At 36.9% G+C, this 17,013-nt stretch overlaps 1 protein-coding gene and 1 long non-coding RNA gene across 3 annotated transcripts; one reads left to right on the top strand and one right to left on the bottom strand.

Annotated features, from left to right (window-relative positions):
- Positions 1-427: 427 nt before the first annotated feature.
- LOC114292620 (SEC12-like protein 1) lies at positions 428-16,108 on the top strand. 2 transcript variants are annotated; one of them, XM_028236615.2, is made up of 10 exons: positions 428-1,023; positions 1,110-1,204; positions 9,343-9,463; positions 9,576-9,667; positions 11,018-11,117; positions 11,221-11,293; positions 12,741-12,861; positions 14,018-14,137; positions 15,386-15,456; positions 15,573-16,108. In XM_028236615.2, the coding sequence occupies exons 1-10, from the start codon at positions 853-855 to the stop codon at positions 15,773-15,775; spliced, it is 1,167 nt and encodes a 388-aa protein (XP_028092416.2). In that variant the 5' UTR covers positions 428-852; the 3' UTR covers positions 15,776-16,108. The 2 variants fall into 2 exon arrangements, with proteins under 2 accessions (XP_028092416.2, XP_028092417.2); XM_028236616.2 differs by lacking the exons at positions 9,343-9,463; positions 9,576-9,667 and having other exon boundaries at positions 519-1,023.
- LOC145797043 (uncharacterized) lies at positions 5,014-9,580 on the bottom strand. Its single transcript, XR_014338003.1, has 2 exons — positions 9,070-9,580; positions 5,014-5,417 (listed from the first exon to the last, which is right to left on the bottom strand). It is a non-coding gene; the product is annotated as an uncharacterized LOC145797043 (long non-coding RNA).
- Positions 16,109-17,013: the final 905 nt, after the last annotated feature.

Below are 17,013 nucleotides of genomic sequence, written 5' to 3'. Positions count from 1 at the left end.
ATCAACACCAAACATGGAAAATATGATCAAATGGAAAAAATATGTCTAGCATTAGGACTTATCGGATTAACAGTTTAAATTGAGGATTGATTGGTAGGACTTATCAGATCAACAGTTTTAATCTGTCTAGCAGTAAGACTTATTAATACATACCATATTAATTTGCAAAAAAATAATATTTTTTTATTAAAGTATTTATGTAATATTTTATATTGGCCCTGTTTGGAAATCCAAATTTAGGACTAAAATGGATTCAAACATTAAAAAATTAAATAATCTCAAACAGTAACCTCAGTCATGACCTATATATATATTTAAAAAAAGTAGCATAAGTTGACAGCTTACCCCACAGTTAGTATACGACAATTTTACCTCTTCAAACCAAATAATTTAAAAAACTAAATAATCACTAAATGCAACAATAAAATAACTAAATAATTAAAAAACTAAAAAAATAATCACATCCCAAAACGACGCCATTGTGTGCGCAACATAGCTGGAAGTTGAAGGTGTAGCGGAGGAGGGCCACAATGAGAATAACGCCCGGGGCCTATCATTAGCGGGAATCCATCACCGAATATCCTCCGTCCGATGCATACATAGTATACTACATACTAATAGACCGACCCATCGTTGACATATTGTAATTCTTCTCTCACTCATCCACTCAATCGACTCAACCCCTCAATCATCATTGTAGTTGCCGCGCTTCTTCCATTATTTAGGACCCACCATCTTCTCCTTCACCTTCTTCTACACATACATACATACAAACATTCCCTCAATTTCTATACTTTCATTTCAACAAGAAACACAAACATCTCTCTCTCTCTCATTTCTCTCTCTAAAAAGATGGAGGACAGTTTGTCGAGGCAGGGCACCGTGACGTGTGCTTCGTGGATCAGGCGGCCGGAAAACGCCCATCTCGTGGTGGTGGGAAAGGCCAGGCACCGTGATCAACCCTCGCTCATCGAGATCTTCTCCTTCGATTCCAAGACCTCCTCTCTCTCTTCCGAACCCTCGGTCTCTGCCCTAACCCCTCTCTCTCTCTCTCTCTCTCTCTCGTGCTGTTACTAGTGACACTGAGACTCTTGCTTCTTCTTCAACAGGCTTCACACGTGATTGAAGAAGGGGACCCTGTCAGCATCGCCGTGCACCCAAGCGGGGACGACTTCGTTTGCTCTATCACCACTGGTGGCTGCAAGTGAGTTCTCTCTCTCTCTCTCTCTCTCTCTCTCTCTCTCTCTCTCTCTCTCTCTCACTTGTTAGGAATTTTTATTAATTTTTCTTCCAATTACGTTTCTCTTTATCGAAATCTCTACAGTTAGATGCCTTTTGAAATTATTATTGTTTGAGTTTCTAATGTTAGGAATTGATACGCGGTTCGCACCATGCACAATCAGTTTTAAAATAAGAATCCAAATCACGCATTTATGTGTTTTACTCCATAATAAGGCTCGTCGCTGCATTTTTAGTATGATCGGAAAGACTTACAATACAATACAGAGATGTGGCACTATAACTATAAATCCATAAGGTAATTCTATTTCCACAACAAACAAAATTTCAGTACATATTATTTATAATGTTCGGATATAAATTTATAAATAAAAAGTAGGTGTTCGGATATAAACAGTTGAACCGAATGTATATTTAAACAATTTATTTTTGTTCGTAAATTTGTGTTTGAACATTTAACTTTTGTTTGAAAGTTCATATTCAAACACAACAAATGGTGTCTACTGTACTGATATTTCATGTGGTGTGCGAATAGAATTTTCCAAATCCATGTTAGGGCCACTAGGCAGAACTGTAAAATACCAAAGTTATCCTTATTCTAAAATTCGGCTACTTATCAGGGCAGCACATCCACAATTGAGGGTTAATGTTCAGCACTTATTTGGATCCACACTATCCAACACCTAATTGTTGCAGTCCTTGTTTGACCCTATATTAATTGGACAGTTCAGAACATATGAAATGATTGTGTCAAAAATAGGTCACATGGGTATTGGAAATGATTAATGCATCTGACATGCCTGATTAGAACATCAAAACCGTAGGCATCTTGACAAAAGGAGAATGTTAATATGTTCAAGTTATGCTAAACAGGCACTTTGATTTTTATCTGATGCATATAAGCAGAAAAGTCGGACATTTAATTTGACAATTTGATAAGGTATTTGTGTCATTTTTGGAGGTTAACCAGCTCTCGGACTTCGCCACTCCCTTACTCATATATACATATAAAACAGGTTGGACTTCTGTGTTCAGAGTTTTACCTAATATATAATTTACAGTATGGTTCTAATGAATCTTCTTGCAAATGAGAAGGAAGATTGGGGCAAAGTCTTGCTATTAGATAGCAGAATTGGGGTTTCCATCTTTGCATAGTGAGAACCTCAAAACAAAAGCAATCCTCTTTCAATGGACCTATGTTGAATTGATCAATCTAGAATCATATGGAACTGTAGTAATTAGAGAATGACTGCTGATCTGGAGGAGTTTCTTATGGGATGAGGATTTTGGCTTGGAACCTTTTAATATTGAAAATAGTTGCAATTGCCTCTTTGATCATTAAATATTGTCCTCAGAGAGCTTAATTTGGAAATTTTATTTACTTACAGCCAAAGTTTTGCGAAAATTCATTTTTATATGTATTTAATCCTCCAAATATTATTGCATCCTATATCATGCCCTGTCAAACTAAATCGGCATTTCTAAAAAAATTACAAAGCCCACTTCATATAAGGGTTGCCCTTCAAAATTTAATGTCTAATGTAATGACCCAAAAAAATTAATTTGGCCTCCCATTAAAAAGCCAATGGTAACCGCATAATAAAAAAAAAAAAATCTTCCAGTAAATAAGAAATATAGTTTTACCTTTTTGTTTTTGGTAATTAAAAATATAGTCTACTTGATTGGTGTGAAATCATATTAAATGAACATTCTTTGCCAAAAACAGTTAAATTTTATTAAATAAAAGAGATTTGGTTTTTAATTGATCCACTTGCAAAGCTTTATGAGCTTAAGAACATTGACTAAAATTCAAATAAGTACATAAGTTTATGAGAAGTGAGTAACATGTCTAAATTGAGACTAGTCTCCTATAGTTTTTGATTAGGTTAATTGGCCTATATTAAGTAATATTTTAATAATTATTTAATCTATTAAACCCAGCCTGACTACTCACCATCTTTTCGGCAAAATTTTCCCTATACCTTCCTTCCAACCTCCTTAATGGAATACTCCTAGCTCCATTGCCTTTTTGTTTTGTTTAGACTTATCTTCTTTTTTGGATTCTATTCTAATCAAAGTATTTTTTCTCTCTCAAACTGATTATAGCCTTGCCTACCTATCTATTCTATGGAGATTCAAGATGAAATAGTAGGTGCAAATCGTAAAACCACCTTTAGGCAATGATTAATTTGTTTAGTGGGCTGGAGTGTGCATCAGGGTCAGTGGCCAGACACAGAGGGCGGGTGAGGGCCATGCCCACCCTAAACTTCATAAAAAATTCATTTGCTCCCATATAATTTGAGTATTTATAAAGCAAGTTAGTATTTTAGCGCCTTCAAAATCTCCATAATCTTACTTTGACCTCTATAAAATTCAAATAATTTTACCTTAGGCTCCCAAACTTCTTAAAATTCTCATTACCACCATACAGTTTTGAGCATTTAAAGCAGAAATTAGCATTTTGACCTCCCAAAATCTATATAATCTTTCTTAGTTCTCCAAAATCTAAAGAATTTTACCTTGGCTCCCCTTCCCAAAATTTCTGGGTCCGCTACTGATTTGGGTGATAGTATGATGCCAGAGAAAAGACTGCTTACTAATACGCCTATTCAAACTATCTATACTAGAACTTTTCACTATTGTTTCCCTTTGCCTTTTTGTGTCTGTAGTTTTAGTGAGAACATCATGTATTTTTGAAAGCATAAGCCTCAAGTCTTCATCTAATAAATATCACTTTGAAAGGAAGCTTTTTGTTTCCAATGTCTCCAAGTGCTATAAAACAAAATTTTTGGGCTGAGTACGATTACAATCAGAAAATTTTGATTGATTGATTGAAGTTGGATAATTATGCTTGGTCTTCAAACAAAGAAAAAAAATGAATCTTTTTAATATCCTTTTCAGCTCTTATCGTCTTGCTGCGATTCTACATTTTATATATGTAACTATTGTGAATCTATGTTGTCCTGCGAAATATTAAACTTATCAACCTTTCCTACCCTTTATTTCGGTGGATGTCATCACAAATTGTTGTGTCCTTCTTAACGTGAAAGTGCTTTGGGATCCAATGTGGAGAAAAAAAAGAAAAAACCTTGAGATTCTAACCTTTGTTTTTTGGCTTTTTCCTCCCTTTAGCAACAGACCTTTGGGTTGTCATTAGCATGATTCAACTAGTTAAGCTCTCATCTTAGTTAACTAGGTAAATCTCACAAACCACCTTGAGGCTTAGAAAAAATACATTTAAGTCCCACAAGTTTGACATAACTACATCGACTTCCCCTTTGGTAAAACTAAAATGACTATAATGGAACTAATGCAGATGGTGTGTAGACACATGGATAAACAAGGTAAAATATACATTTAAGTGGAAAGAATAACGTCATCTTTCCATCCATACTACTAACAAATTATTAATGAAAAAGGAGGCTGAGTTTTATATCAACTAAAACCTTAAGGGAGCCCAATGTAATTATGCCAAACTTGTGGGGCTTGATGTATATTTTTTTAAACCTCAAAGGGTGTTAGTCTAATTTACTCTAATTAATTTATTCGTTTACTGCTACACATTTTTATCTCCAAAACTCAAATAAAGCAATGATTTGGCTTTCACTTCTGAAATAAAAATAGTGATTAGTTGCTGTAGACAGAGAACTAGCCCTTTGGATTTATTGCAGGGTTCTTGTGGTAGTTGGTCTAGAAGAATGATTGTTAGGTTAACTGCCTCACATAGATGAGAAGAAAATGAGAAGAAAGTTTCACTAATATCCCAAAGCACTTATAGGCTTGTTTCATCTTTGTGTGGGATCTCTGCTAAGTGGATTTGGCTGTCAGAGTAATTGTTAGCGTAGGCTTTCATACATATTGGCCTCAATTGTTCATTTTTCATTTAATTTGTGGAAAAGCTTTTGAACTTCGCCCATCAAAAAAAAGAAAAGAAAAAGCCTGTGGAACTTCTGCTTTTAACTTCGTCATCACTGATGGTATTATCTACACTAATGATTTGAATGCGATGGCATCATGCTAAGCTAAGATTGTGGTAAGTGCCTTTTTTCCAAGGACGTGCTTGTATTGTGATTCTCTGCTTCTTGGCTGATCATTCTCTGCTTCTTGGTGTTTATTTTTGTCAAACTAATTTCTATTTTTTTCAGAAAATTTCAGAAAACTGGTTCTGAAATTGAAACCTGTTAGAATTTACCAATTTACTCCTCCACCTACCATCTCCACTAGCACCCACTTCACCTACCACCTCCACTATCTCCACTAGCACCCACTTCACCTACCACCTCCACTACACTACACCTACTACCACCTTCTCTTCTATATATAGGAGTTGTAATACATAACACAATATAAAAACAATCTTGTAATACATCAATCAATAATACATTAATTTTAACATGGTATCAGAGCAGGTTTAGAACCTAGTATTTTCGCTTCACCGGCGGATGGCAACCTCACCTTGGCCGTCCGCCGGACCTCAATCTAATCCGCTAGAATTTTCTACACATACCTTGAAATTTTATTCGAGTCCACCACCACTGCCCCTCCTCTCACTGTTGTCCTCCCATACGCCACCGTCTCGGTCGTCTTCATCTACCACCACTGTTCGCTGCAGTCCCTTCACACTGCTGCACACACTGCTGCACACACACTGCTGCAGAAATCAACACACACACTGCTGCAGAAATCAACGGCTGGACACACACTGCTGCGGTCCCTTCACTCTGATCAACGGCTGGACCCACACACTGCCGGCACCATCGCAGCCACCTTCGGCGGCTTCGCTTCCGACTACTCCGCCCGCTTCTTCGGCATGAGAGGCCGCCTATGGACACCCTCTGGATCCTCCAAACACTCGGCGGACTCTTGTGATATTTGTAATCCTCCCTGGTTTGTTCTGAGGATTCAATATCTCAATGAGCTTAACCAGCTCATTAGGGTCCATTTTGTCCCTCACCTTAATTCCATGGGGCTTAGCAATTCCTCTCAAGAACTCAACATGGGCACCATCAAGTTGCCGAGTTCGTTCCCCAGCCCAGAGGAAATGAGCAGAACAATCATAGTACAAGCCGGACGTTGCATCCATCCTGGTAAGTGCCTGCTCATAAGGCACGAGCAGGCACGAGCAAGCACTCATGCGCTGTCCAACACTCATTGGTTGTCATGATCGGATGATCACTTTCAGTCCAGCAGCAGACATGAATCCAAGGGTCTCATCAACTCGGTTCGCTAGTTCCCGATACCTATCTCCCTGCTCACTGTGCTCTGTGAAATCCATATTCCCCCACCTGCATGTGTGCTGCTAACCCCCCACCACCCACCTTTCTTTTTATTATTTTATTTCATCTTTCCATTCACACACCCCATGTGAACCATTCACACACGGTTTCACCCCATGTGCCCCATGTGCACCATTCATCTTCTTGATTTATTTTATTTATTTCTTTATTTATTTATTTTTTTTTTTCATTAAAAAAATAAATAAATAAATAAAAAAAATAATACTAATACTAATAAACAAAAAAAAAAACAATAAAAAAAAAAAAAAAAACACACCTTTGCAGGTTTTCAAAAAACGTGGGCCCAACGCTCCACTTTCTTTATTTTCTTTTATTTTATTTATTTATTTATTTATTTCTTTATTTTTTTTTATTACAAACCCAAAACAAAAAAAAAAAAACAAAACAACTCTCCTTTTTCTCTCACTCTCCCTTTTTTTTTTAAAAATATTTTCCAACCCACCGCCCCACATGGGCATGTCTCTCTCCACCTTTCTTTATTTTATATATATATATATATATATATTTTTTATTATATTACTCCACCAGCGTTGTTCTCATTTTTTTTTATTCTCTCAGTGCTTAGTCCACCAACTCACTTCCCTCTTTTCTTTATTTCTTTTAAACACTTTTCCACGAACAGTGAGCCAGCTTTTTCACATAATTTTTCATTCCATTTTTTTTATTAAAACATAAAAAAAAAAAAAAAAAAAGCAAAACAAATTACAGATTTGCACAACACTTTGTTTTATTTATATTAGGGATCAACCCCGATCCCCATTTTACACCGAAAAAAAAAAAACAAAAAAACAAAAAAACAACCCAAAAATAAAAAAAAAATAAAAAAATAAAATAAAATACAAACACACACACCCACACCCACAGTGGGATTTTTCTTCTCTACTCTGCTGCAGGTCTCTTCTTCTTGCCTCCGTCCTGGACGGCCCTTGCCGTTGTTGCCTCCGTGTTTCCCACTCCACTGGGCATGATCACTACTCCCTGCTCCTCCCCTGCAGCATATGGCGGACCTCCAAATCGGAACATCACGGTGGCCTTCCGCTTCAGCTCCTTGTTTTCCGCCTTCAGCACACTTATCTCTGCTCGCGCATCCTTATACATGCGCTGGAGCAGAGCCAGTTGGCCGTTCAAATGCTGCACCTCATTTGTCCTACTCTGCAGCCGGTTCGACAAATTTGTAACCGCAGTCATGGTTTCCACACATGACTTCAGTGTATATTGATTGGCTTCAATATCTGTTTGCCCTGCCATTTTTTGCTCCACAGCCCGCATCGGAAAGTTCAACGGAGCAAAACCAGCGGTGTTTGGTTGAGGTTCACTGGCCACCGCACCAGTTATCTCTCTTGTTGACTCGTTCAGGTCGGGAAAGAGAGTGAGCAGACTCCGGGAAGAAGAGGCCATTTTTCTGGGCAACAGAGTGTTACAGATTTTCTCTCTCCGAAGAGGCAGAGTTTTTCAGCGAAGGGTTGGTTTCAGAGGTTTCAGAATGGTATGCCTCAGCCTCAGCCTTCGTCTTGGTTAAATAGCCGAGGCAGCCACGCGTATCGCGCGCCACTTGCCGCCAGACGACAAACGGGCGCGCAAGCCAAGGTGCCCACGTGCCTCGCCATCATGTCCGGCACACCTTTTGATGAATTGGGCACGCCTTTTGATGGCACGCCTTTTGAAAGATTGGGCACACCTTTTGAGGGTGCGACTTTTTTATGGGTCCGACAAGACTCTATAAACTGTCCCGACATTTGATACCGGTTAGCTTTTTCAAGGGTCCGATAAGACTCTGTAAACTGTCCCGACATTGATTCCGGTTAGCTCCTTTATGGGTCCGACAAGACTCTGTAAACTGTCCCGACATTGATTCCGGTTAGCTCCTTTATGGGTCCGACAAGACTCTGTAAACTGTCCCGACATAGATTCCGGTTAGTTTCTCCAAGGGTCCGACAAGACTCTGTAAACTGTCCCGACATTGATTCCGGTTAGTTTCTACAAGGGTCCAGCAAGACCCCATAAAACTGTCTTCTACAACGGTCCGACATGACCCCATAAACTGTCTTCTACAAACGGTCCGACATGACCCCATAAACTGTCTTCTACAACGGTCCGACATGACCCCATAAACTGTCTTCTACAACGGTCCGACATGACCCCATAAACTATCTTCTACATCGGTCTGACACCCCCATACAGTGTCTTCACCAACGGTCTGACACGACCATACAGTGTCTCCTATCCTTTTTTCTTTTTATGTATTTTATTGTTTTGTTCCTCTCTCCAAACTCAAGTTGGTTAGTTTCTATCCTCCTTGAGTTTGCGGGGGGCTGTTAGAATTTACCAATTTACTCCTCCACCTACCATCTCCACTAGCACCCACTTCACCTACCACCTCCACTATCTCCACTAGCACCCACTTCACCTACCACCTCCACTACACTACACCTACTACCACCTTCTCTTCTATATATAGGAGTTGTAATACATAACACAATATAAAAACAATCTTGTAATACATCAATCAATAATACATTAATTTTAACAAAACCAAACAGAGCTGTATCAGCCCTCAGCAAATTCTTTGATGTTAAATGATGTTTTGATATGTTAATTGGTTGGCTGGTTGGAGGGGCTAAAAGTTGTCAAAATTTTTAGTTTTTTGAGAAGTGTATTCAACCTTTGCTTGTTTATCCATTGACCTTTCACTTGAGATTATTCGGACCTTAAATCTAGCTAAGGTAGTGTTTGTTATATGATCATTATGATTTCCATTCCTGTCTCTGGTCTATAAATAGGATGAAATTTTTTCTGTGATGTGCAGAGTGTTCGAGGTGTACGGTCATAAAATGTCGGCCAAAGAATTTGTTCCTCTCCAAGGTAGTGGCTTTCAGAAATGCCTAGCTTTTAGTGTTGATGGATCTAGATTTGCTAGTGGTGGGGAGGTAAGCAATAACCCACTGTGATGAATGGTATAACTTGCATTTTAATACCCGCACATATGATTGTTTGTGAATAGACTTGTGTATTGAGACTCAATTCCTTAATTAACTTTAGGATGGGCATCTCAGAATCTTTGAATGGCCAAGCCTGCGTGTCATTTTAGATGAACCAAGAGCTCACAAGTCCTTCCAAGATATGGATTTTAGGTAGGAATTCAACTTACTTGTTTATTTTGTGATGTTTCATGCGTAACAGTATGTTATGTTGATGTTCATGCATATATGCAATAAAGTTATCCAAACTATATTTTAGGGATGCCTAACCCTGGTTTTTGTTGGCCTTTCCTAATGAAATTTCTGAACATTACCCCTCTTTCACTTTGGATTTACAAAGATAACTGACCCTGCCACTTCGCAATATAGATTTATGTTTGTACGAGCTTTGTTCCACTCAAGGTAAATATTCCTGCTTTTCTCCCCAAACATGTTGGGCATAGCGCACTCTCTCACTCTCATTAAGTTTTGCTTCTGATTTACATCCCCTCTTCACCCATTCCTCGTCACCCCTACAAAATCACATGCATAGTGCAATTTTCTTCTTTCCTTTCCTCCCACTTTTCCCCACAGCATTGCATGGCCTCTCTCTCACTCAGCTTCTTTTGTTTCCAAGCTTATGTACATGTACACAGCTTTCGCATTCATGTCTCATGTAAAATACATGATTACTGAGTAATAATAAGCATTCTGGCTTAGTTGGGTAAACTTATGGAAATTTGTTTCTTCTTGTTTTAAAAAACATTGCCATGCAAATGCCAAGAGATGTGGTTCTTGGACAAGAAGATTTACAGTTTTCTGCTTTATGCTTAAAAGGTTCCTGAGAGTTGGGCTCCATGCAAATACCCATTTTAGGAAATCTTGTGATTACAGATAAATGTATTGTGGACATAACTTGTATATCAGAGGAAAACCAGTGTTTCAAATAGACTAATGTTGCTGTAAATGCTGGGATTTTGTGGAAAAGGAAAGAGGAATCAAGAGAATATGAGCCTCAAATTGGTTATAGAAATCCCATTAGTGGCTGTTATTAGTATCCTCAGCAGATTCAGCTCCTCACACATGCACACAGACAGACACAGGAGTTCATGCGCACATGTGTTTTTCAGAGGAATGTTAGGGTCATTGTGCATATATTTCATTGTGTTTGTTCATATGTAGATATTTATGTATTCGGCAATGATTGGTGGCCACAAATTCTGTGGCTCAAATGGCTCGAAAATGCCAAAACGATGTCGTTTTGGGTACAAAACAACTCCGAAAATGCCAAAACGACGTCGTTTTGGCATTTTCGGGCCATTTGAGCCACATAATTTATGGCCACCAAACATTTTCCTTATGTATTTGAATGTAAAGAATGGTTTAACTGCCTAAGCATCTGTTTAGAAAAAATTATTAGCAGGCAGTTAATAAAACTATATAAAAAATGATAGTTATATAACATATTGAAAGAGTGTAAAATTTTATGTTTAAATGATTAGCTTCTCCTCTTCAAACTTGCAGCCTAGACTCAGAGTTCTTAGCTACAACATCTACTGATGGTTCTGCAAGAATATGGAAGACAAATGATGGTGTTCCAGTGACTTCTTTGACTCGCAACTCGGTACAGTTTATTTAATCTAACAACATTTGGCGGTACCACTATTTTTTATGCTTCTTGTTGAACTCTTGACTTGATATCATATCCTCTCTTCTCTCTGCTGCAGGATGAAAAGATAGAACTATGTCGGTTTTCTAAGGACGGAACAAAACCGTTCCTTTTTTGCACTGTTCAAAAAGGTATATTTATCTGAAAACACAGAGGAACATAATACAGTGTTTCATCACTTACTATTAGTACATGTACAAATCAACTCAACAAAACCCTAATCCCAATCACTGGGGTTTGGCTACATGAATCCATTTTACCCAGTTAGCTTTATTCAGACATATCTTTAGTTAAATCCAAGGCAAACATGTTCTTTCACAGTTCCTTGACTTGCGTTCTTGAATTTTTGTCACTTTGATGTGGATCATCTTACATATTCTTACCAGCTTGTTAGCTGGTCTAAAACTGAACAAAACTAAGCATCCCAATCAGGTGGGGTCTGCTAGATGGATTTTTTTTCTCCATTTCACTTTGTCAAGGGTTTTATGTTTAGTTAAATTAAATAAATTGTATTTTTTTACAATTGCATCCCATGCTAGTTTAGGCCGCCGCCATCCCCCCAATTATTATTTCCATTTACAGTGATTATATCACTCTTTCTTACTTTTGTATCTAGCAAGCAGTCTTTGTTGTATATGACCAAATCACCAAACCATCTTAATGTGATCTCTCTGGACTTATCTTCAATTATTGCTGCTCTTTTAATTTAAAATTCTATTATTTTTAGGCCAAGTTTGGGAAGACTAAATAAGTGTACTTTTTGACTTTTTATGAAATATGGGTTGGATTTGGGTTGGGTTTGAAGTGATGTGTTAGAGAGGTGATGTGACTTAAATAAGATGATGTGACTTAAATAGGATAGTGACTTTTTGACTTTTTGAATTTTTTGGAGGATGCCAAACTTGGCCTTAGTCTTACCACACATCCATCTAAGTATCCTCATCTCGATTACACTCGTTTTATGAACGTATTGTTTTTAGTCGTTTAACATTATGTTCCATAAAGCAGTGTTGACCTTATAGATGTTTTATAAAAATAAAAATAAAAATCAAATTTCTTTGTATCTTTCGATCACATAATATGCCCGAAAACGCTGCTCCACTTGAGCCAACATACTTTGAAGTTTGATTTTATGGATCACATCTTCATCCTTATTAATAATTGAAACAAGTAATGAATTTGTTCACTTTTTGTTATGGTTTTAAATCTTCACTATTTCTATTTCTATTTCTATTAAAGTTACATTCCATTTATTCAAATTTAATTCTACTTATTTTAAATTATTTTGACTCAAGTTCTTTTCTCTATATTTCTAATTTAGTGTTAATTCCTCTCGTAGTATCATCCACATGACAAGATCAGCGTGTTAGTTTGTCTACTACCTTAAATTATTCTCTCATTTGATCTTCAATTAGAGCCACTTCTAACTTCTCACATTGCATTCATTTCTTATTCTATCTTTTCTTGTGCCATACATCTACTCAACTTCCTCATTTCCGTACACACTTTTTAAACATGTTCCCCCCCCTCTCATCGGTACTTATTTACATTTGAAGTAAGCTTATTTATATAATGCAGGTAATAAAGCACTCACTGTTGTTTGGGACATAAGTGAATGGAAAAAAATTGGGCACAAGAGACTACTTAGAAAGCCTGCTTCTGTAATGTCCATGAGTCTGGACGGGAAATACCTTGCTCTGTAAGTGCTCTGCTTTTCTTTTGCACTTATGTTTATAATATATGACACTATTCTTAGGTTGCATTAATTAGAACAAGATGGAAGAAGTGCGCTGCTTTTCTTTTCCACGTAAGTTTATATTGTATGGTACTATGCTTAGCTTGCATTTATTATAAGAATACGTACAGTTGGTTTACCTAGTTGAAATCTCTATTTGGATTGTAATATTTATAACTCATGGTATATATCTCATTGTGAGCCTTAAGTTTTGGAAAATTAACTGTACAGGTCATTACTTTGATCTCAAAGTACTGTAAATAGAATTCCACGTTCTCCCCTAACCTTTTTGAAATAAATGTTTTCTATTCTTTTAGTCTTTTACCAGAACAAGCTCTCTACTAACTTCTTTCAATTTGAGGCGGGGTTTAATATGCTTGCAAGTTGCAACTTATGTTCAATTCACTGAAGCTGAAGTGTGGAGTATTTGTAGAGAACCTGCGGACCAATGTATTGCTAATATATTCTTGATTAATGGATTATCTGCAACTCAGGATTTTAATATGTGCTTCGTTTATATTTTTTTTTTCTTACCATTAGGGTTGTCTTTGTGCAATTTATTCATTGAAATTTATTTGTTCTTTTCGTACTGCACTGCAGCACCAACATATATTGGACAAATTTTCTCATATCAAATTTGAACTGCTCTGCACTTATTTACTTTTGACTTTTGGATGGGAGATATGGAATGGATGTTGAGGCATAATCATGATTACATAAGAAATATAGCCCTTAGCACCTTTATACCGTCAGACTTCTTTGCTTTTACTGAGGCTATTACCTTATTGACAAATTCTCCAATCCTGCCTGTTTTGTGCTTAGCCAAAAAGTTAGCATGATCCTTCATTTGCAGAAAGGTAGTGCTAAAAGTTGTCTTTTCATGTATTTGACCTTTTTAAAGTAGATTTTTCACATTGTATGGCTCATAGCTTAAGGAAAGGAAAATCTGTAGTCTCATGCTGAATAGTTAAAAATTATGTGATATTCTAGAAATGCTGTTTGATGACATCAGTTTGTAAACTTTTTCATAATATTTTTAACTCATTGCAATAGTGTACTAGGCTGGTGCCTTGGTTTGTGATTTTTAAATTCAATGATGTGTATTTTTCCTTCATTACAGAGGAAGCAAAGATGGGGATGTATGTGTAGTTGAACTGAAAAAAATGGAGGTCTCCCACTGGAGTAAGAGGCTTCACTTGGGTTCACGCATTGCATCGCTCGAGTTCTGTCCTAGTGAAAGGTAAGGTTAATACTCTTGCATTTTGTATTTGCTTGTGATTTGTTTTGTTGCTATTTAATATATATATACACTGTACTTGTGATCAATGGTTAAGATGGATCGATTCCTTACTTTTGTCTAAAAAAACAAATAAAATACTTCTTGGGAAAAATTCTAACAATTGTAATTCAGGGGGAAAGAAAGAGGAAGGTAGTTGCAATATTATGTTACTTTAAGCATTTCATTTTGGGGATAGGCTAAGATGGTTTGATCATGTATGACAAAGACCGGTAGAGGTAATGGTGAGTAAGTGCAATTGGATCACGGTTAATGGAAACACTATGGGAAGGATACGGCCAAGATTGACATGGGATAATGTAGTAAAGAATCATATGAATTTACTTGGTTTAACTAAAGATATGGCCCTTGATAGAGCATGATGGGGAAAAGTGGCTTATGTAGCTGACCCGACCCCAATTGATTGAGACACGATACATATGGTGTCAGATTTATGGCTGTACAGGTAGAAGGTCAAAATTAATGTATGTGCTCCTATCTTTCCCTTCTAGCTTCCAGGTCCTGAATGGACTACTGAATCATCTCAATTCATAGTCCTTCATCAGTTTATTTAACCATTTTGAAATTCTCTCAAATGCAGTTATTTGTGATTAATGTTCTATATCCATGTTTTCCACTCCTATCGGCACTTGATTCATGAAACTGGTTGATCTATTACAGAAATTTCTAGTTTTTTCTTAGATTTTTGGGAAAGCTATGGTTGGTAAGAGATGAGAAGCACTTTTCAGATTTTAATGCAACGAAACATATTATACTCAAAAATGAATTTGAAAAAACAAGGCATTGAGCTCCAATACAAACGTGTCAGTTTATTTATCAAAAATATATACAAACATGCCAGCCTGACATGGACTTTGTTGTGAAGTTTCTTGGAGTCATACAAGCACCTTGAAACGAATTGTCTTCCTGCAGATTGGACACTAAAAAAAGAAGAAAATAAGTTTTAGCTCTAATCCCGTGACAAACATCCGCAATTCTGCTTGATGAATGACCAAGGCTAGGTCCAACAAGGAATCAGATATACTGTGTAGTTCACAGATAAGAAAACTCTATTCACAATGTCAACTCATCTATAACTGATTAAAACAAATTAAATGCTTGGATGTATTTTTCGGTTGTGGTTAGGCTAGCCATGTCCCTTTGAAGCCTGGTATTTGCTTTAACCTATGTGGGTGGGAATGCATTATGCAGGATTGTGCTTACTACTTCTAAAGAATGGGGAGCTATGGTGACTAGGCTGAATGTTCCTGCTGATTGGAAAGGTCTCTCTCTCTCTCTCTCTCTCTCTCTCTCTCTCTCTCTCTCTCTCTCTCTCTCTCTCTCTCTCTCTGTTTGACATTCGAGGCTGATCTATTTTTTTCCCCCTTCTCATGTGCAGAGTGGCAGGTCTATTTAGTTCTTCTGGGATTATTTTTGGCATCTGCAGTTGCATTTTACATATTCTTTGAGAATTCCGATTCATTTTGGAATTTCCCTCTCGGGAGAGATCAACCTGCAAAACCAAGGATTGAAGCTATTTTTGGAGATCCACAGTCTGACGATCAAAATATGTGGAGTTCAACTGACCATCTGGATCTGTAACCAGTTGTTAGATTCAGTCAGACATTATAGGAGGTGGGATCGGCCCAGGGGTATAAAATTAAACTCTCGGTTTGCTAGGTGTTTTTCGACTTGGACCAGCCATTTCTTGGCCTTTTTAACGTGTAGCTCTTATATATTTGAGGGAGTGTTTCAAGATGCAGATTGATATTTGTTACTTTGGCGTTTGAGTTGACAGTGAGAAGCTTTTATTGAACCATTTTACTAACATGGCAATTTGGGGAAGAAAACATTTTGTTTTAGAAGAGAAGAAAATAACAGAAAAACTTGGAAATATCATAGATTTGAAGTAGTTGGTATTTTGTTTCTGAAAAATCTTCATGCTTCATTTATGGGTTTATTATTTTATGGTTTGTATTTTTCTTGTGGTTAGGCTGTTCATGTCCCTTTGGATTGGATCCATATTAGGGCATCTCCATCGTTTAACCTTTTTTTCATTAAATTTGAGTAAAAAATTGAGTAAAAACTCCATATAATATTGCGAGATCCAACAGAGAGTCATCAAATCACCAGTCGACCAGGAGGACGTCCGGTCGGTCGACTGACTAGTGTTATTTTTACAAAAATCTGTGGTATGTTGTGGGCAATTTTTTACTCACCCAAGTGGTCATCCGGGGGACATCCGGCCGGTCATCCGACGATGCTGTATTACTTGAAACTCCAACCACTTTGAACAGTAAATTGGTGAAAACTACAGCTATCTTCAATTTGATGAAAATTGTAACATATCTTGGATTTGATATTGGTTTGGTAAAACCATTGGAGCAATAAAAAAGTACTTTTTCATCAAATTCAAATTTAATGAAATAAAATGTGCTAGATTGGAGGAAAGTACTTTTTCATCAAATTCAAATTTAATGAAATAAAATGTGCTAGATTAGAGGTGGGAATACGCTCAAAACAAATCTTATTTATAATCAAAAACAAATTTGCTTACTCTAAAAAGAAATTTCTTACAAAATTGTTGACCAAGAATTACAACAACCTCATGTTCAATCTATTATTCAAAAAATTCAATATTTATTTAGAACGATTTATGTTCTGAACTACCTCATGCCTTCTGGCACCGTAAACAATATATGGTTGATTTGCCCTATGAAAGAGATTTCAATGAACGACAAATCCCTATCAAAGCTTGACCAATTCAAATGGATAAAAAATTAATGGAATATTGCAAACAAGAAATCAATGATCTTCTTGATAAAAAATTAATTCGACCA

This window comes from Camellia sinensis, chromosome 8 (genome assembly GCF_055761805.1).
Source record: "Camellia sinensis isolate YWXY chromosome 8, ASM5576180v1, whole genome shotgun sequence".
Classification (NCBI taxonomy): Eukaryota; Viridiplantae; Streptophyta; class Magnoliopsida; order Ericales; family Theaceae; genus Camellia; species Camellia sinensis.
This window is presented reverse-complemented; position numbering and strand designations above follow the sequence as displayed.